This window comes from Leucopleurus acutus (assembly GCF_964270905.1).
Source record: "Leucopleurus acutus genome assembly, chromosome: 10".
Taxonomy (NCBI): domain Eukaryota; kingdom Metazoa; phylum Chordata; class Mammalia; order Artiodactyla; family Delphinidae; genus Leucopleurus; species Leucopleurus acutus.
Window position 1 is genome coordinate 105239847 of NC_139153.1, and position 19811 is coordinate 105259657.

At 51.8% G+C, this 19811-nt stretch overlaps 1 protein-coding gene across 2 annotated transcripts in view; it reads right to left on the bottom strand.

Annotated features, from left to right (window-relative positions):
• Positions 1-2785: 2785 nt before the first annotated feature.
• DUSP22 (dual specificity phosphatase 22) overlaps positions 2786-19811 on the bottom strand; it is a 47072-nt gene continuing 30046 nt past the window's right edge. The window contains exons 4-8 of one of the 2 annotated variants that reach the window (XM_082847954.1): positions 15054-15103; positions 6338-6412; positions 4572-4743; positions 4065-4137; positions 2786-2885 (exon numbers count right to left, since the gene is read on the bottom strand). In XM_082847954.1, coding sequence (XP_082704080.1) covers positions 2839-2885; positions 4065-4137; positions 4572-4743; positions 6338-6412; positions 15054-15103 — 417 coding nt within the window. In that variant the 3' untranslated portion in view covers positions 2786-2838. Of the gene's footprint in view, positions 2886-3400; positions 4138-4571; positions 4744-6337; positions 6413-15053; positions 15104-19811 lie in introns of those variants that run through there. The other variant, XM_082847953.1, reaches the window with a different exon arrangement.

The window sequence follows — 19811 nt, forward strand, 5'->3', positions numbered from 1 at the left end:
TAATAAATTGGACATTTGGATTGGACATGAATTGTCCCAAGTATGGTGTCTGGGAGTCTGTTCCGGGTCTGTGGACAGACTTGAGCCCCTGGTGCGCGAAGCTGGGTGCCAGCAGGGCGTGAGCCCCGTGGACGCCTCTGACCAGCGGCCCCTTCAGTCTGCCCTCAACGTGCCAGAGTCCACACCCCACCTCGGTGTGGGAAGAGCCATCGGCAGGGAAGCAAGCCCCTCACGGGCTCTGGTCCTGGGAGCAATGGCCTCCCCCTCCCCAGGCTCCCGCAAGCCCCTTCGCCTCCGCACCAAAGCCCCGCTCTGGGCGCCACGACTGTCGCCTGGATGGCCGTGATTGCTGCCTCCCGACAGGCCCCCAGCGTGGGCCCCCTTCCCCCGCACCATCACGGTGCCTGCTTGCCCAGCACGTTCGGCAAGCCCCACTCCGTGCCTGCAAAACGGCGTCCACGCGCTTGCAAGGCTCCACGCCTGGGGACCAGACTGCGGGAAGCTGCAGGGCACCCGCCCGCTGAGCTTGGTCAGCTCCAGGGCTGGTGTGAGAAGGAAACCAGTTACTGTGCCAAGCAGAGAGCGAAAGCCTGGGCCTTTGCCTGTTTCTGCAGCTTTGTCTGCACCTCTCATCAGCGCCCACCCCTGTGCCTGCTCTGGTCACCCAGAGAGACTGTGGCCTCTCCTGCGCGCATGCCAGGCCCCTGCCTGGACTCCCCCGCACCCACTGTGCCAGCCAACTCCAGCACTCATGCTTCAGGCCCCGATTAGGTACCACCTCCTCCGAGATGCCGTCCTGGGACACGACCTCCCTCACCCAAACTGGAATGGCCTCTCTGTGCCTTCCCCACACACAGCACCAGGGGCACCTATACCAGTGCTTATGGCCGGCTCTGTAACCGCCAGTTTTCCTAACTGCCGACCCCACCAAGCTAGTCTTTCTGAGAATCAGGGGTGGGTCTGTGCACCCTGCCTGAGTCCCAGAGTGTCAGCTGGGACGATTAAGCATTTCTCAAGCAAACTGGCAAATGACTGAATGAAGAGAGGCAGTGCAGGTCTCTTCCACCATGGGCCACGATCCTGAGACCCAGGCTGGACAGACCTGTGTTCAAAGAACATCACAGAAAAGACAGCCTAAAGAAACTGCCAGGGCTACGACCCCCTCCTCTAACAAGGCAAGGCCCTTGGGACAGGGGGGTTCACCGTCCCCACGTCCATGTGACCTGAACACCTGCTCTGGTCTCGGAGAAGGGGCCTCTGCCTCTAACATCTAAGCACGGTTAATACCATTCTAACGGAAACGTCCGTGTGCTTTTGGCCACCACCCACCATGGCCCCAAACAAAACCCCCAGAGAGACTGGGGGGAGCGGGCAGAGGCTTTGGCTCGGACAGCCGTGCACACGGCAGCGGTGCTGCCTTTGGCTTGGACAGCTTGCACACAGCAGTGGTGCTGGCTCTCCCAGGGGCCCTGGCGTTAGAGCCTCACAAACCTCGAAGTGCAAAGCCCAGGGCACTCTGCCCCTCCCTCTCGCATCGCACACTGATTTGAGATCAAAACCTGGGTTCAGGCAAAGCAGCACTAACGTTTTTAGTTTTCGGTGTGTTTCTTGGCCTCACTGAGCCTCAAGTGAATGAAATAATACCTTCTCTGTGGGTTTATACGGCTTCAAGGTGATAGTCCGTGACCTGCAGAGCACCGATTACTGGGTGATTGTCGTGGGTGCCACGAGGGGTAGGGGAGCCCACAGGGTTGGGGCCGTTGTCCCTCGTGCTGTTTCCTCGCGCCCCCCCGGCGCGCCCTCACAGGTGGGCAGTGGAGACACCTCGGGGCCTCGAGGCCTGGCACCTCCACCTGGATCACCTGTTCTTCACCCAGGTAGGCCTGTTAAGTCAGAACAAGCATTGTGGTGCCCGTCACCCCACACCCATCAGGGGCCGTTTTGGCACAAAGTGTCCTGCCCCGAGCCCTTGCCAGGAGCGTCCAGGCGCTGCAGACGCAGCACACAGGTCAAGCCTCCTTCAGCCACTGAGCCCACGCGCCTCAGCTCCCGTGGTCCCGCCAGACCTCTCCTTTAAGTAAAACATTACACTTCCTTCTTCCCCCACTGGAGTGAGTTAGACGAGAGAACGCTGGGAAATCAACTTAAACTGCTCTTCACACCAGCTACTGTCCTTCACATTGAAGCTGAGACTGGAGTTGGGAGATGGCCCTGCGCACCCCCCGGACTTCCCTCTGCTCAAGCGGGGGACTTGCTTTCTCTCCCAGGAAAAGTAGTTCACGTCTCCTGCCGTCACTACTCTCCTTCTGGAGGATGGCAGTGGCCTTAAAATAAAGCAGCATCACTGCCAGGGGCAGCCTCCGAACGTGCCTCGTGGCGCCCGTGGAAGAGCAAGTGGGATCCACACCCCAGCTAAGGGCAGGCGCAGCATGTGCAGCTGCCCTTCACCTCAGATGCATGCACGTGTGGTGGAGGCGAGACCCCAGGACGAAACAGCCCAGGAGACAGTCCCCAGGGGCAGGTGTGCCCAGCAGGGCCCTCAGGAGTGGCAACCGCGATCACCACATGGTCACCGGGTGGGGCAGCAGGGCCCTGAGATGGCCTGGGGGCAGCAGGGCTACGGGCGAAGAAGGAGCCACAGCAGGGGAATTAGGCAAAAATCCTTCCCTTGTCAAAGAGGACGCGTAGTTCCCAACATATGATGACACAACTGCCTATGTATTGTTTAAAATGAAAACAGGTGCGTTCACAAATTACTTCTGGACACTGAAAAATCAACTCTGACTGCTTTTCTTCTGGGCAGCACCTAAACTCTGGCCTTGCAATATTTCAGGTACATTACAGTCTTCTGAGAGAGGCCCAGTACTTCAGAATCCCTGGGGTGGCTGTGGAGAAAGAATGTTACTGGCGACCGATATTAGGACAACATTTCAGGTTACAGGAACAGATCTAGGCGTTCACATTGTACCCGCATTTAAGCCTTCAAGCTGACTCCTAAATACTTCTGTTAACATATTTACATTTCTTTTTGGTTTAAGGAAAACATTACTTTAGAGCAAACTGCTGTGGCTGTAGGTGAGGAGCTCCGCGGCTGCGCTTTCCTTTCCTGCTGCACATCTGCGGCCCGCACGAGCGTGGAGCCTGGCCCCCGGCTTGGCCTGGCTTCGGCTTTACCCACCACAAGGCACCCCCAAAGCCCGCATCAGAAGCTTCGAGTGGCCCAATGATACGATCCTTTTCCCGTTGGCTTCAAAAGCCATCGTGACCAAACGCTTTCACCCATGAGGCAGAGTTGATTGGAAAAATGAAAAACGCTTTTTCAAAAACCATTTCATGAGGTGGCTGAGATCAAACCCCAAATCCACAGCAGACACAAGGGCGCTTAGTAAGTGCGCAGGCATCTTAAATGTATTTTTAAGCGCAAACCGTGACAGTGCCTAACGATGCTCTTTCTTCCCAAATCCCAAAGGTGCATGCAAAGCCTTGTGACGAGGCCCCCAGGGTGAGAGCAGCGGGGGGCTGGGAGGAGGGAAAGCTGGACGGGGGCCGAGGGCGGGCGTCTAGGGTGCTCCCCACACGACCCAAGGGCAGGCGGTTCAGGCAGGCACCACCGAGTAGGGCGCGGAAGGGCAGGGCTGGCCTGGGCAGGGCCGGCTGCAGCAGGGGGCCCTCCACGGCCACCTCCAAGTGCCTTCCAGCAGACCTCGCACGGGGAAAGGCAGTGAGGCCGACGCCGGCAGTGTGGCTTTCACGGCAGCTCCCGCAGCGTGCACATCCAGCACTCACGCTCGCTCACACACACACACACACACACACACACACACACGAGCGCGCGCGTGCACACTCCCCAGCCTGCGGCGCAGAAGCTGGGAGTGGGGCTGCTGGGGTCTCGGGGGGGCCTGGATCCACCGGGACACCCCTTCCTGTCCGCGGGCAGGGGCGCCAAGGGCTCAGCTAGGTCTCCGTGGTGCAGCTGCCGTAGGCCAGAGGAGGTGAGGCCGGGAGGCCACCCCAGCGCCTGGCGCCAGGCGGGGGCTCCGCGCGCCCCTGCTCTTTGTATTTACCCAGAATGCCTCTGGCTTCTTCTGCATCCCGCAAAGGGCTCTCTCCGTACTCCTCCTTCAGCCACTGGCGGAACTGGAGAAGTGAAACAAACCAGGACGTCACACAGCTCATCCCCTACACTCCCACCTGTTACCTGATGGTGTAGGTTTGCCCCTATGAACAGGGGGCCAAGGGGCATCGGGCAGTCAGCTCTGAGGCTGGCCAGCCAGTGTCTAGCAAGAGAAATGACTGCTTCTTCCAGGTTCTGGCCTGAGAACGTGAAAGCAAGCCTGACCAAGGAAACGGTACTTGACCCCAAGGCAGAGAAACAGAAACTAACATGGGGCCTGAGGACAGTGGGAAAAGGGAATGACCGCAGCGGCTGGTGGACGAGTGGCCAGTGATACTGCAGAGGAGCTGAAGGGGTGTCCTCGGACCAGCCGACCTCTGGGGGCCTTTCCAGCCTCCACAAGTCTAGGCGGGCACGGAAAGACGGAGGTGTGTTCCCAGCCCCTGAGCACGCTCACCTGACAGACCTGGTGTTCCTCAAACTCCTGCAGCTGCCTCTGGAAGCCCAGGTTGGGGTTTGCACAGGACCTCCCCGCACGCACAGTGCGCAGGGCATCTTCCCAGCCGAAGTCGGTAACCGTCATGATGTATGCGACCACCAGAGTCACACTCCTGGAGACGCCGGCCAGGCTGCAGGGCCAAGAACCACACAGGCAAGGGAGGGTCGGGGACTCTGAAGGCTCACTGCGGAAGCCTGCCTGCCCTGGAGTGCGAGTGCACAGCAAGCCAGCGCGTTACTAGGAAATTACGCAGAACACACCAGCTCTCTCTCCTTTATGACACTAGAATCTCAGGCATCCTTTACCTGTGTAGCCTCATTTTTTTATTGGTTTTCTACTGGCTGTGTCTCCGGACACTTCACTGTCTGATTCCCTATTGCTCCTGAGCTCCTCTTCAGATAGTCCCCGTTTCCCTGGACAGATAAAGTAACTAAAGGACACCCAGGGACTGGGGGGGTCCAGGATCTGAGCAACAAACCCAGTTATAGTCTGCAGCCGTTCAGACAGCTTCACGTTTTGAGAGTCTGGTTTTCTTAGGGATATAAGGGCCAAGTCTATAACTTAGAAAACTCATTAAATACGGAAGCCCTTACCAAATATTTTGTGGTCCTCTTCACATACATAAGCAGAGTGCCAGCGTGGGCACGCTCTGCAGGCCATAACGGTCAATTTTCTCTCACAGGCTGAGTAAGGGACCGATTTTAAATGCACATGCAAATTACGGCAGTCACAGAGAGGCTGTGCTGCGTCAGACTTGGAGTGCTCAGCAACGGCTAAGATGGGGAAGTTTAGCAAATCTCCCATTTTTAGAAAAGCCTATCTTCAGATCGACACAACTGTGTGAGATACAAATTCCTAGAGCATCAGGCCTGCACATATTCAAATATAAATAATGATAACAGTGAAAAACCACTCTCAAGTAGCGGTTCTTCCTGCGTATCAGAACTGAGAGAGCGCTAAAACATACATGCTCTCGGGCTGCACCCGGGCAGATGCTCTCACCAGGCACAGGACTCCACAGCCCCTTGCAGCGGCTCTGCGCCGCAAAGCGTTTTGAAGCAAATGTCACAAAACCTGCACTTTGTGTTTATCACATGTCCTGCTCTTTTTAAAAGTAAAATGAAAATGGGCAGCGATGAAACGAGGGCCCACATTCCCTGAGTGCTTGCGACGTGTCAGGTGCGGGGCACCGTGCTTGAGTTCTGTGTCTCAGAGCAGCTTTCTCTGCACGATGTGTGCACAGGTGTATGTGTGTGTACCACGCAGACGGCAGCTGAATGCAGGTGGAGAGCTGCATAGGAACTGCTCAATTCTAAGAGTCTATTCAGTTCTCTTTAAAGCAAAGTGTAAGCCCCAAACACATAAAAGCTCCAATCTATAAACTGAGAAGAAATGGTCATTTTGGTGTGACACCCACACGTGCAATCTAAACTCTCCAGCAAGAAGCAGTGTTTTGAATGGGCACCGGGCAGAGCCCATATTCTGTCGGGATCTCGGAGGAAGGCTGGAAAAGGAGTTTCTGTGTCGTGACCTCAACAGTCCCTGCAGAAATCTAACTGAGAAAATGAAAATCCTAAGTGAAAAGGAAAGAAAAAATGTACGGTTCTCTTTGCACAAAAGCAAACGATGACTAACAAGCAGGTGGGGTCAGGTGGGGTGTGCACTGGGCGTTTGGGGGAGGTAAGCAGAACAGGCCAGGGGCCATCCGGCAGGGGCACACGTACCAGTGAACAAGGCAGCCCTCACCTCGCAGGCGGCACTCGTGGATGAATTGAATACTTTCTTTGAAATGTCTTGTCCTGGGGTGAGGAAAAAGGAGAGACGTGACATCTCTGTACTTTAGTCAACACATGATGAAAAGAAAACTCCACTGAGGTTTATTGTAAAGGTCTTGAGTTCACAGCTTCAGACCCCAGTCACCGACCGGGGCTAGAACGGCCTCGGCTTTGAATCCGACCCACACCGCTGAGGTCCGGGAGGGCAGCCCATCCGCTGGAATTGTCAGAAGTTCTCTGCAAGGGATCCCTGAAACACACAGTTGCCACTGACTTGTTGGGGGGTGGGTCCTGCCCAGCCCCACGGTCGGTTTGGGTCCCTCAACACTCAGCAGTACCATGACCTGCTTACCAGCCACCCAGGCGAGGGAGGTGCCCACCCAGTGTGGGCTCCCTGAGCCCTAAAGCCAGTTCACTTCTGACCGTCTGTGGATAGGTCCTGTCTGCCCGTCCTCCAGGCCGGGGAAGGGGAACTGCTGCTCCAGTCCCGCTCGGCCTCACTGGATATGGGACTTCGGGAATATCACCTGGCTTCCCTTAACCTCACTTAGAAAGTGGGAGCTATGTGTCACAGGCTGGGATGAAGAAACATATAACAATGTGCTTTGCAAACTCTGAGGTCCTGCATGAAGATGAAACCAAGATCTTTTCTCCTGACCCTCGGCTTTTATAGGACCCCCTTCCCCTGTCCCTGGTTCCTGCCCAGCTGTGTGCACCAGCATGTTCTAGACGGGTAGGTGGGTTAAGTACACGTACTCTGAGGGGAACTACAGAGGACGTCTTTTCGATGTCTCCTGCCTTTGAATGGCTTATAATGCAGCAAAACACCTAAAGATGCCCATGGACTAAAGTCACAACACCTACTGAGTACTGATTATTTAGCAGGGACTCTGCTAAGATGCAAGAGATTCAGAGCTGAATAAAATGTGGTTCCCAGCCACACAAACTAGGTCTGCTGTCTCACGTCAGGGTGAATGAATCCAGTAAGAATGGGGAAATTCAGGTGGTGGGACAAACCAACTCAGCCAGCTATCGACTGCAGAGGAAACTCAGCAACCTAAGTGCCGGTGCCCGGCTAGATTAGGGCAGCTGGCACAGAGGAAACTCTAGTGGCAGGCCTGATGCCGCCATGTGTGGAGGGGCCAGGCTCCCACCCGCAGACTCTAGACTCTCACCTGAAACCTGACTATAGAGCAGGGCAAGGGGTGCTTCTGCTGACTTTCCCAGGGGCAAACGCTCCAGGTGTAAACGTACAAAGTAAGCAGGGCGCCGCGACGCTACTCCCCCAACCGACCTGTTGTAAAACAGGCAAGGAAAGATTCCTGCTGTGATCCTGAAATCCGAGGAGACCTCCTCAGAGCAGGGCTGTGAGGCAGAAGCCAGGAAGGCCAGGCAGCAGAGCAGGGAGGGGCGGAGGGTGTGGCCCTGGAGGCGAGGCTGCCCGTGCACAGGCAGGAGTGACGGTCCAGGGCGGGGAGCGCCGCCCATCCTGTCTCTCAGCAGGCGGAGCTGGCGGTGAACTCTTCTGATGATTGGGAAGTGCTGGGGCTGAGGGGGTCTCCTCTGTCACCCTGAGGCTGTCGGGGCAGCAGTTCCCAGTCCCTCGGAGGCCCGTCTTCCCTCCAGTTCCGGCCACAGAGAAGTAAAGGGGAGGCTGTGGGCTGGGGGCCCCTCCTGATAAAAGGAAGGGCATCTCTGCCCCAGGCTTCCTGCCAGAGGACTGGGAAGTGGCTCATGCCCAGAGTTGCGTCAGCCGCTCTGCAACCACAGGTGGCAGGCCTCCGGGGTGGAAGGGGGCTCCAGGAGCTGCTGCCCAGACCTGGAGCACCCACCCCAGGCTTCTTGGGCAGGGAGTGAAGTAAATCAATGTCTTTATAACTGAAAACACTGTCAATCAGATATTCTGCTATTTACAGCCAAGCACTGTCTACCTGATATTAACAAGTGCAACGGTTTTAAAGACACTGAGCCACTCATGTGGCCGAGGAGTGGCTACAGGCGGCCCGTCCACCCTCTGCCTCGTGGTATCCGATGCAGACACGCCAGAGGGTGGGCAGGTTTGACTGTAGGTCCAGGGCTAGGCAGTTCGCCCAGGACCCAGGCTCATCTCAACTGCAGGCTAGTGGCCTCCGTACCCTAGGCTGGCCACACTGCAGTATCCAAGGGTTCCCAAGAGGCCTCTCCACGCCTGCAGCCCATGCTCTAGCCTGTGCTCTGTGGGGCTCTTTCTGGTCCAGGAGAGCTGTGTCTGAGATGAGACAGGTGGGAAGAGCACCCTCCAAGCAAAGGAAGAGCGAATCAGGAAACGAGAGACGACGGCCTGAGCGCGTGGGGAGCACGGACGGCCTCGGAACACACTGTGGAGGCTACGCCAGGCGGGTGGCTTGTCCCGGGGACCTGTCGGCCCGGGGAGGCCACCGACACCTTACAGAGACGACAAGTGAGCCCCTTTACTGAAATCCCAGGGTGGGAACCTCTTCTGTCCGCCTTTCATGCCTGCATGTCCGAAATCACACGCAGGATGAAACCCAGGTCCTAAATAAGGAGTGGTGCTGGGTTCAAGGGTCAGTTTTGCCACACCTCAGCATGAGAGACTGAGGTGGGGTGTGGTCAGCAGGGAAACGCCTAAAGTGGCCGGAGCCCAGAGCGTGTGTGCGAGGGGCCCCCCGACAAGGGAGCTGTGAGGAGGGTCTCCCCCCAGCCTCTCCTCTTTCGGCTCTGTCTGCATCAGGCGTCAAGTCCAGGAAAAACCCACCGATGGCTCCTGCCCATCGCTGTGTTGGGACAAGGGCTCCGGCCCAGGAGCTTAATGATGCCCACGGAGGGCCCGCTCGGAGCCCCACCTCGAAACCTGACTCATGGGCAAGACCGGACACGAGGCGAAGCCGGACAGACACTCCTGGAAGTGCCTCTTCCAAGGAAAGCCAGGAGGCAGGTGCGCTCAGTGCTCTTGGGGTAGGTTATTTCCAGGGAAGCTCGTGACATAAGCCCTGGCCCGGCCATCACACCCCCTCCTCCACAGTGGGAAATACCCGGGGCTCCGGGCCGCACGTTGCTCAACCCTGGATCAAAGCAGAAGGCCAGAGGGAAGCACATCCGCCACAGGCTTCCCCTGAACGCCGGTTCCCTATTCCTGCTCTTCATGCTGTACCTTTACTTCCACACAAAGACACGCGGTCAAGCTCTGCCGGAGGACAGCCACGTGGGCGCGTCCAAAAGGACGCGTGCCTACACGTGCGCGTGGCTGCCAGTGTGGAGCTGCCGACAATCGCCGAGAGCACGGGGGCCGGGCGAGAGACGCCCTTCCGTGGGGCTGGTACACAGCCCGGCAGCTGTGCCACTGTCCCCTTCGTCCTCCTCCCCAGTCTGTGCTGGCCCTCCGCACTGGGAAGTGTGTCCCAGCCCGCCCTCTCCATCCAGACGCCCAAAGCAGGACCAGCTGGGTGTCCCTGACCTTCGGGAAAGGGTGCTGGATGAACCTAGCCAAGCCGCACCACACGACGCTCATTCTTTGCGTCTGGACAATCTCTTCTCACTCCAAGACGGCAAGACCTGGAGGCTGTGGTCCCCACTGTTGGGAGGTCTGAGGCGGTCCTGTCCTGCTGGGAGGGACTCTGCTTGTGGGAGGTCTGGCCCAGCACCTCGGGGGGCAGCTGGGCTCACCCCAAAGCCAGCAGTGCCAAACCAGGCTGCGCTGACAGCACAGCCACAAGATCCAGGCCACCCCTCCTGCCCCTCATGAGAGTATGAACATGTGTGTGCACGTGTGTGTGCACGTGTGTGCGGTATGTATACAGGAAAGCAAAGGAGAAAAAGACCAGGAAAGGCCAGCACCCTTAGGGGTTTTTTCCCTCAGAAAAGAATGTTTTAAAAAAAAGCCTATGGGTGGAGTGTCCTCTCTGGGTGCAGGCTCTGGAGGGTGCGCTCAGATCAGAGAGCTGCTTCCTCCTGGGCAGAGTCAGTGCAGCCCCCCAGGCCCTGCGCTGACCGGGCAGCTCTCACTGCACCCGAGGTGAGCGGGAAGGAAACTTCCCCACCCGGAGCAGACTGCACACAGCCTTCAGCACATTTATGTCAAGGCTTCCGCAACTTTTACATTTCCTGCATTGTCAACATTTAAAGAAAAATTGCGGGGAATATGTGTACTGTACTTTTCATTTTGCCAAATAAGGTCATTTTAAAAACAAACACAAAAACATCCCCTCTCTACCATCTACTACAACATCATTTTACAAAGAACACTTCCACCCCAAAAAAGCAAGGACGACATAGTCTAAGACTAAAAAATAGGTTTTTAAGTTGAATAAGTGAAGAGTCTTATGAAAAGCGCAATACACGTTTTCGACATATTTCTCATTTCTGCGACTGCAGAGTCCTCAGGAGTCGTGTATGTGCATCTTTGTCTGGAAGCAGGACAGAGCACCTCAGGGCCCACTTAGCTCTGATCTTGCAAAACTGCTTTTTAATAATAAAAGTAAAGAAAAATGTAAATGAGAGAAAAAGAGAGCTGGGAGTACAGAAGACTAAACTACAGAAAACACACACACAAAGACGGGAGGTGGAACCAAGCAAGGAGGGTTTAACGCAAGCTCTCTGCATTTCTGGTGCCTCTTCTCTCCACAAAAACCCCAGGAACCTGAGACCCTGCTCGACTCCCAAGCCACTGTTGTCACCAAGTTTCTGCTGCGAAGATGCGATGCTGCAGCTCCACAGAGAAGACAAAAAAGATAACCCTTCCCTTATGGTGTCTAAATCCAAACACCAATCTGATAAATACTAAACTAGGAATGAATACAATAAGCTGCGATACCTCCAACCATTCACTCTCAAGACACGTTAACACTCCTTTCTTGAAGAGGCAGAATATGGAATCTGATTCTTTGGAGACACTTAGTGTCTTTTTACACACTTGCACTACCTCACCTAATGCTACAGAAATCGTGTGAGACAGGTATTTCACAGGGGAGACAAGTGAGGTTCAAATGACTTGCCCAGGGAAGCACAGACAGAAAGCAAAAGCAAACATTTCCAAAAGCCTCAGCTCACTCAACCACTGCACGGCTGCCACTGGCAGAAGGCGTGTGCATTTGATGTAAACCCGACGATGCCTCCAATTCTGCAAAGCACGCAGAACGCACCAGCCTGGGTTCTGTGGGGTTGTCACCACTGTGAGAACCTGAACTTTCATGTGTCCTGACTTTGTGAGGCAGGGCGGTAGTGGGGACCAAGCTAAAATTCTGATGTGTTACTGTTGTCTCCGGTCAGGGTTCTGCATTTCAAATTCCTGGAAGATCAGAGGGGAATTTGTGAGGAGTACAGCCAAGACAGAAAACTGACCTTTCTGGCGCGTCTGCGGTGACCGAACGCAGGTAGTCTCCAAAGGTCACAACCCTCTTACTAAGCATAATTAGCAAGAAGAATTCCTGCTGGTATAGGGATTTGTGGGGAAAGAGTTAGGATATCAAACCTTAAATTATATCCAAAGTTGGAAATAATTTTTAAAATCTTTAAGTTTAAAAAAATAAGCAATACAGTTTTCTAGAATTTATTTTTGTCCTTAAATATAGGAACTCTCAGGCACCAGGAAGTAAAAGCTGCGAGACTGAAGGGCCTCTGGTTCTAACTGGGCTTCCAGAGCAGTAAGAGGATTTGCCTCCTGACCATCTACGTCGGTTGATGATACAGAAGCTGAAGGTTCACGGTCAGCCTGCACATGCGCCTACTACTTGGTGAGTAATAAATACAAGCTGCCCAAAGCGACGTGGGTGATACAGAGAAGTCAAGAGCTCTGCCTGCCAGCGTCAACCGTCTCACTGTACGATGAATGCATGCTCGCGGTTAAAAGGCAGGCTGTGCTTTCCAGTGAAATATCTGTAACAGGTAGAGAAACTCAAACTATTTCATAGGCTGTCTCTTAACATACGAAGTACCCTCGAATTCCAAGCTTAACTTCACGATCTCTATATAACTTCACTAAAGCAAGAAACATTTATAGAATCGTGCACATTTATGCACCTAAATCCCTACCTGTGTATAAGCTTTGCTATTACTAATGGATCAAAAACAAAAGTTTCCCTAAAGAATCACACATGTGCCTATGAGCACAACTGTCTTTCCCTGAGTTATGGTCTGGACCCCCTTTTCCAACTGAACCCGAGGTCAGGCCGCTGCAGGGCTTCACTCACGACGGCAGCAACGGCCACTGCCCAGCTCGACCTGTCACCAGCCCCGAGCACAGACTCCGCAGCACCCACCTGCTGGACCACACTCTTGGCCCGATTCCAGGAAAGGGTGAGAAGGCAAACCACACATCGTAACAAGACATCTGTACACGCTTGGGACAGCAGAGAACAAGTTCAAATCTTATGAGCTAGTCCTCTGGCCCCAGGCTGACTGGGCTCAGGCTGGTTTTGCCAGAAGATCTGAATAGACCCAGGAGACGTCGGAAGTCGGGGGAGCGGCTGCTGCACCCTCTGTCCCCGTCCTTCCCTGGATCACACCTTCCCAGCATCCGCAGTGGACCTCCTGAGCATCTGTAACTCTCAGGACGCACCAACGCACTTGGAGTAAAAACACACTTATTTTCAAAAGTGCTCGGAGGTCACAGAGAACACTTCCACACACATGGTCTCATCTCCACAGATCCTGGAGGCAGGCGTTTGCAGATGAGAGAACTGAAGTTCAGGGGCGTTAGAATGACTGGCCCGTGGCAGAGGGAGCTGCTTTTGAACCTGAGATCTCTAAGCAGTCTGGGTCTACCGCTCACTTGTCTGCACAGGGCAGGACTGCTGAGCGCTGTCTTCACCTGGTGAGCTAGGGTCCTTGCCCCAGACGTGGAGCACAGTGCCTGCCTCCACCGAAGCTGAAGCATCCTGGGGCGGTTCGAGCAGAGTGGCCATCTGCCCTGACCATGAACACCCACGGGCTGCTGCAGTCAGATTCTTCCGGAGGGTCAGAATGCCAATCAGGTACGACAAGTTCAACAGTATGTTAGAATTTCGGTTTGAGATAAGAGCAGAGCAACCATTCTCAAAACAGCCACTAAAACATGGGCAGAAGACTGCCGTGGCCTCAAGAGACAGGCAGTGGCTCGCTTCCTTCCGTATACACCATGCCCTCCAACCACTTCTGTTTCTCGACACGACTAGTAACCAAGGAGGCTCTCTGATACTTCTTCTCCTTCCAGATCTAGGCTACTACTGTTTTCCTGGTGACCCTATAAAATCTTTCCTCACCATCCTCGATCTTAAAGACTGACCTTTTCTGTGAAACACGGAGAGCTGTTGTGGAAACACAGGCTTTGGGTAGGAGGTTTTGGCCCTGCATCCAGCCTCCCCTGCCCCTTCCTGGTCTGACTCTACACCTCCTGCCCCTGCCCTCACCTTTACTCTTTCCCCCATCAGTCCATCTGACTATAGCCTCCCGTTTTTCCAAACAGGTAGACCTCACAAAATTATTGCATAACCTGTGATTTCTCTGCTCTCCAGCAGTGAAAAACCAAGGTTGGCTGACATTCAGTATTGGACAGCCTTCAGAGTGGTAAAGTTGTATGGTCTGTACTTCTGATATGTAGGCCTTGCAGGCGATAAAGCTTGAGAACCATGAAGGTTCTCAATCCTGACAAGCCCATGGACTCCCAAATTCTCCAACACCACAGCCTCTTCCCTGATGAAATGCAGCAACATGTCATTCTGGAAGGGTTGTTGTGTCTGCCCTAGAACAGGCAGCAAAGGTGAGTCTGAGGCAGAGGCTGGGTTGCCGGACGTACTGAACAGCCATGTCCTCGACTCCTGTGGCTCTCAGCCTGCCTGGTTCAAATCCAGGCTCAGGAGAACTTTCATCTAGTCCACATCACCTCCAGACACCGAGGAGTGTGGTGTCACAGCTGTAACCTCGTTGGTCTGCAACCCCTGTCCCACAGGTCTCGTATGACTGTGGGGAATCTGGAAAGGAGAGCGACTATGAATCTCTCTTTGGAGGGACACACAGAGCTAAAGCGGCACCGGAGATGTATTCAGCTGTGGGGAAGAGAGGGCAGGACTTTCCTAACCAGAAAAACGTGGTCTCTCAACTCAGACCAGCTTTCCAAGGATGCTGTCCCTCAGGTGGCCACTGGCCACGTGAGGCTGCTGGGCACTTGAGACGGAGCTGGTCCGAATGGAATGTGATGTAAGTATAAAAAGCGCACCAGGTTTTGAAGACTTTGTATGAATGAAAGGATATAAAATATCTCATTTTTAAAATGCTGAGCACATGTTGAGTTGATAGTATTTTGAGTATATTGGGTTAAATAAAACGTATTATTAAAATTATTGTCACCTGTCTCTTTTCTACTTTTTAATGTGGCCCCTAGAATATCTAAAATCATGTGTGTGGCTTGTGTCTGTGGCTCGTATTATGTTTCTGTTGGACAAAGTGCAACAGCTTCCAGGGAAAGGGTGAACACGCTAAAGATTTGGTTTGAGGCACCCTGTACAAAATTAGGCTCTTCATACACACCCCACTGTCAGAGCTGCACAGGGGAAGGACCGGCAAACCAGCAGCGCTGACCTCCTGGCCCTCCCCCATCGCGGCCGGGCGGCAGCTGTGCATCGAGGTCCCTCTGCTCTGATGGCTTTAAGTCCTTTATCTTTAATATGTCCAAATAATACAGAAAAAAACTTACAGGTTTTGAGATGGTGAATCCGCTGCTGGAATGCACAGGTATTTAACCCCCTGTGGAATGATAAAAAAACAAAATAAGATAAAAAGATGATACTCTGTGGAGAAACGTATTTAAAGGAACTATTTACTCAGGTCAAAAAATAAAAAGTAAAAAGGAGAAGTTTTTCACTCATCTTCTATTGCCAAGGAACTGGAGGAAAACTCTTAGTTAAGTTCCTGGTCATTTTCTATGACCATGCACACAAATATTCATGCTCTCGTTTGTAGGTTAGACAGGGTTTATCAAAGAAGCGAGATGACTGAGTCCTTCCCAGGGAGCATCTACAAGTTTCAAAACTATCATCTCTGATGCTTGTTCAAATACTCTACTCTTTAAATCTACTTCATTTAAGATCCTGAATGGCCAAAAAGGAAGCACTGATAGTAAAAACCTTATCATGATGACATGTTATACGACAGTCTTAGGAGGAGGAGAGTTACAGTTTCACTGATGCAATGGTAGGAGCTTCACACACTCGAAACAATTTGATTTATTTTGCTTGCTTTTCAGAAGAGTAAAAGTTTACATACCAAACTAATATTTTTTTAAAAGAATGACCCAATTTGAAAAAAAATGAACTTCACATTGTTCACTATAAAAATCTATAAAAATGTTTATGTAAATTCATACTATAAAAAAATCATGCCAAATTTGAGTTTTATTAAAAGCTTGGTTGCCTCTTCTTTGGAGGGATTTAAAGTATAATTCAAAAGGTCTTCAATGTCAAGTAAAAAAAAAAGTCTAGAAATCTCAGCAAACTTTGCGAAGGAATATGGCTTCATGAAGACTTAAGTAAACCACTTTTAAACCTTTCTCTCTTGATAGCCTAATCTAACAGAATCTAGCCACCAGGTCATAGATAATTAACAGGGAAAACATTTTCAGAAACTAGAAAAGTAACCAACCTAAGAGAGTCAAAGAAGGAGAAACATGTGGAATCATGGTACAGACAACCACATGTCCCTTAGCAGCTGAAGGCATAAAATTATTATTTCTAGAATTATTTGCCATTTTTTTTGCAGTTGATCATTAAAATTTTACAGTCAACTCGTACCATTAGGAATTTCTGTGTTGTACTTGCTAGTGCAGTCTTGTGAGGAACATGTGGTCCTCCTCCATGTTGTGGATCCCACTTTCCAACACAGAAGCTATAGAAACTATGTTTCTCAACCTCCTTTGCTGTTAGGGTGCAGACTCAGGACCTGGTTGCATCATCTGACACACCTACTTGAGGCAGATTTGGAAACAGGACACGGGAAGTGTCAGATGGGTAAAGAGCACCTGCTCAACAGGTGCAGGTGGCGGCTGAGGCGGGAAGTGCTGGGCGGACGTGGCAGCAGGTCACAGTGGGCAGCTGTATGTTGTGCACTGGGTATTGTTCCTCGAGCTGCAGTTGGCAGCCTGTCTCTCCAGCTCTTCGGAGGAGATCATAGCCCTCGGCTCTCTCTTAACAAGCCCCTTTCTGCTGAAGTGCCTCAGAGTGGAATCTGTTGTCTGCAACTAAGATCTGAGTGACACAATTCCCCTTCCTGTCCCCCACCATTATGAGAGGTCAGAAAAATCGTTTCTCCTGCTTATTTCACACACACACATACACGTATATGTATCTATATATTTTTCAGTTTTGAGTCAGTCACGACATCTTCTAACAAAGGCTCCCGTGGATCTCCAAGAAGACGAGTTTTACTGCTACTTAACCACAGCGGAACACTCCACACGTGGCCAAACGTGCTAACACGCCACGGGTTAGCTGCTGGGAGAAGAACGTGAAGCAGCAGGCTGTCCCTCACTCAAGCTTCGCTTCGTCACCTCACTGTCTCCTTCCGTCCCCGTCCCCTGGACTCTGGACATCGTGCTCTGCTGGAAACAGTGAAGCGGCTGCCTGAAGTTCTAAGCAGCTCCAAACCCAGAGAGGTTTGACAGCCCTGATATGAAGGGAAAGAAAATGGAAAAGGAAACGACACTGTTAAAAAGTCATTTCACGCCTCCCCTCATGGAGGCCAACAGGCTTGCTGGTGTAGACACACACTGATCATCTTGTGATCCGCCATTGAAATGACTCATTTACGTTTTTCCTTTTACTCTGAAGTGAGAGTCGGCTGGATCAGGCCCAGAAGCTTGTGAAATGCTTCCCTCCCACACACTTCCCCCAAGTTCCTTCAGACCAACCCTTCCAGAGGGACGGGAAGGGTGCTCAGGGTTCCACTTTCCCTTCTCTGCGACTGTCGGTCCTAGCAAGCTGCTAGTCAGCGATGCTGAGGCGGGTCCCTCTAATGTGGGATGAAAGCACCTGCCGCACTTTCCGACCGACAGCCCCTTAATCCTGCAGAATCCAGAGCCGGCCCGGCCCATGTGTCGGGAGGAGAGAAAAAAAGGAGAGAAGGAAGAGAGGAGGGGAGGGTAAGTGGCTCTCAGCTTATCGAGAGCGTCCGCCATCAACGCCAGCATGGTATCGGGGGGGGGGGTGCTCTGCTGCTTCAGGGGTCTCTGGACGGGGTCTCGTTCCCCTCTGTGGTGCCTGACATACGAAAGGAAAGAGGCCAGCCCCACACAGCAGGAGCAAGCCGGGAGAAGGTGGCAAGGGGTGTCCCCACTCCGTGCCTGCCGAGGGTGAGGAAGCACCTTTCGGCCATGTCGGTCCCCTCAGCCTCACTAGCTGGGACGGGCACGTGGCAATGATGGCTTCCCATCTGTGACGCATTTAAGGAGGAACAAAGGGTCTCCTGGCCACAAGTCTGGGGATCCCCTACTGCAAAGGAAGGACGCTGAAAATATACAATATAAGACCATGTTCTCTCAAAGACACAATAACAGCAGTAAGAACCTTCCCTGGAATGATGCCTGGCACACCACAGGCACTTACTAAACGTCTGCTGGATGATAAGAACGAGGTGAAAATCAGTTAACATGAAGATCACATCGTAAGAATAGTACAAGGGGAGAAAAATATTGTGACGTGCCCAGGCCTTATTCTGGTGACCACAGAAACAAGAGGCACGCCATGCTGGGGGCACGCGCACACACACGCTCCAGCGGGACACAGCTAAGAAGCAGCTCACCGTGATCTACAATAAGAAGGGAACAAACTATGCAAATACAGTGAAGAAAGGAGTCAAAACTGTCGAAAAGGTTCAGTTGCTCACCACCCAAGAACGTCTACTTATCCTGGCTTAGTCATTAACAAAGCACAAAAAGTATCTTTCTTGGAGGCCACAGACTGCAGAACATAAGGTGCCTGAAAGAAGGCTTCAGATGCCTGCACATGTGTACAATTCAGTTAATTACTAATTCAGAAAGCAGCAAGAGTGCTGGCAGCGTGAAGGACCGCAACGCTAATGAGAAAGCCGGACGGACTTAAAATTATTAAAGAACTGGGCTCAGCAAATGTTTTAATATGATGTGGAACAGAATTTTTCATCTACTTGGACCTAAACAAAGGACCTTTCTGTAGTGCTGGAGTTCAGAGAGACAGATGTTTAGCTAAGTTACGGAAAGTTTAGCAAAAAAATAAAGAACGTCTTATTATAGGACAAAATTCTAGAGCAACCTGAAAACTTCATAAGCAATGAAAACAGCAGCCATGGTCTCCCTTTTACTACAGCGCTTGCTGGGGGTATCTCCTCCTTCGTATTTGCCGCTGGTATTTTTTAAAAACCCTAAAATCAGTTATCTTCTTTGAAACAAAATTCTTACTAAATAAATAAAAATTCAGTATTTCCATGATCTTCAAAGAAGTGATTGTTGGAAAGCTAATTGACATTAAACTTTTATGGAGCTAATAAATGTCGAGTTACAGACTCTCACCTTAGAGAGCTGGCCCAGGAGTGCCCACTGAAGTACAAAAAGAAGCTCAGTTAAGACGGCCATGGTTTCTACGGGGGACAAAGAAAGAGCAGCCAATTTCTTTGGACTACATGACCTTCTGAATGGCCTCACATGTCCTGAGAATGGCACCAATACTGATGAAATGGGAACCAGAGGGAGGAAAAAAGGCAAAAAACGTATACACTAAATCTTCACAATACCAAGTGACACATCGATTAGTGTGACATAATGTCACACTAATGTGACACAACGTAGGAAAAAAATTAGGAAAATACAGAAAAGAAGTAAGAGTTAGGTGGGATTTGCCAAGAAGCGCTTTTTGGATGAAGTTTTTGTTTTTGTTAGGTTTTCAAAGAAGCGGTAGTCATCACTTGACTGAAAAGAAAGTTGAGAAAGTATTCCAGAGGCTCTTCTTGAACAAAAGGTTAAAGCTTTCTAAGTCCGTATTCGCAAAAGTTCTAATAATTTTCAGTTTTCTGTTTCAACAAGCATAGTAACCACCAAGAGTAAGGTTTTTGCCTTTCTTTGGGTCTGAAACTAAAGATTACACTTGAAACGATACGTAGGCAAGTACTTGAAAAGCAGGGCCAAGGTTCTGATTTCAGGACTAGTGAAGGAATCAAACTCTCGCTTGTTTCAAGTACAATTTCTAAAATTCACTGTTCTTTTCTTTCTGAAACATCATAAGTAAGAGTCTTCTGAAGAACCTAGTTGACATTCTACTTTTCAAAGGAAAGGCCAAGCCCTTCAGAGCTGTCTTCTCTCTCCCAGGAAGCTAATGGAGACCAGTTACAGAAAATAACTCCTTCCTGCCTATTTACAACCTAAGAGGAAACATCAGTAGGAGAAGCAGGGGCTCACTTAAGGGGCCAGAGTCGGGAAATCCAGGCAGAA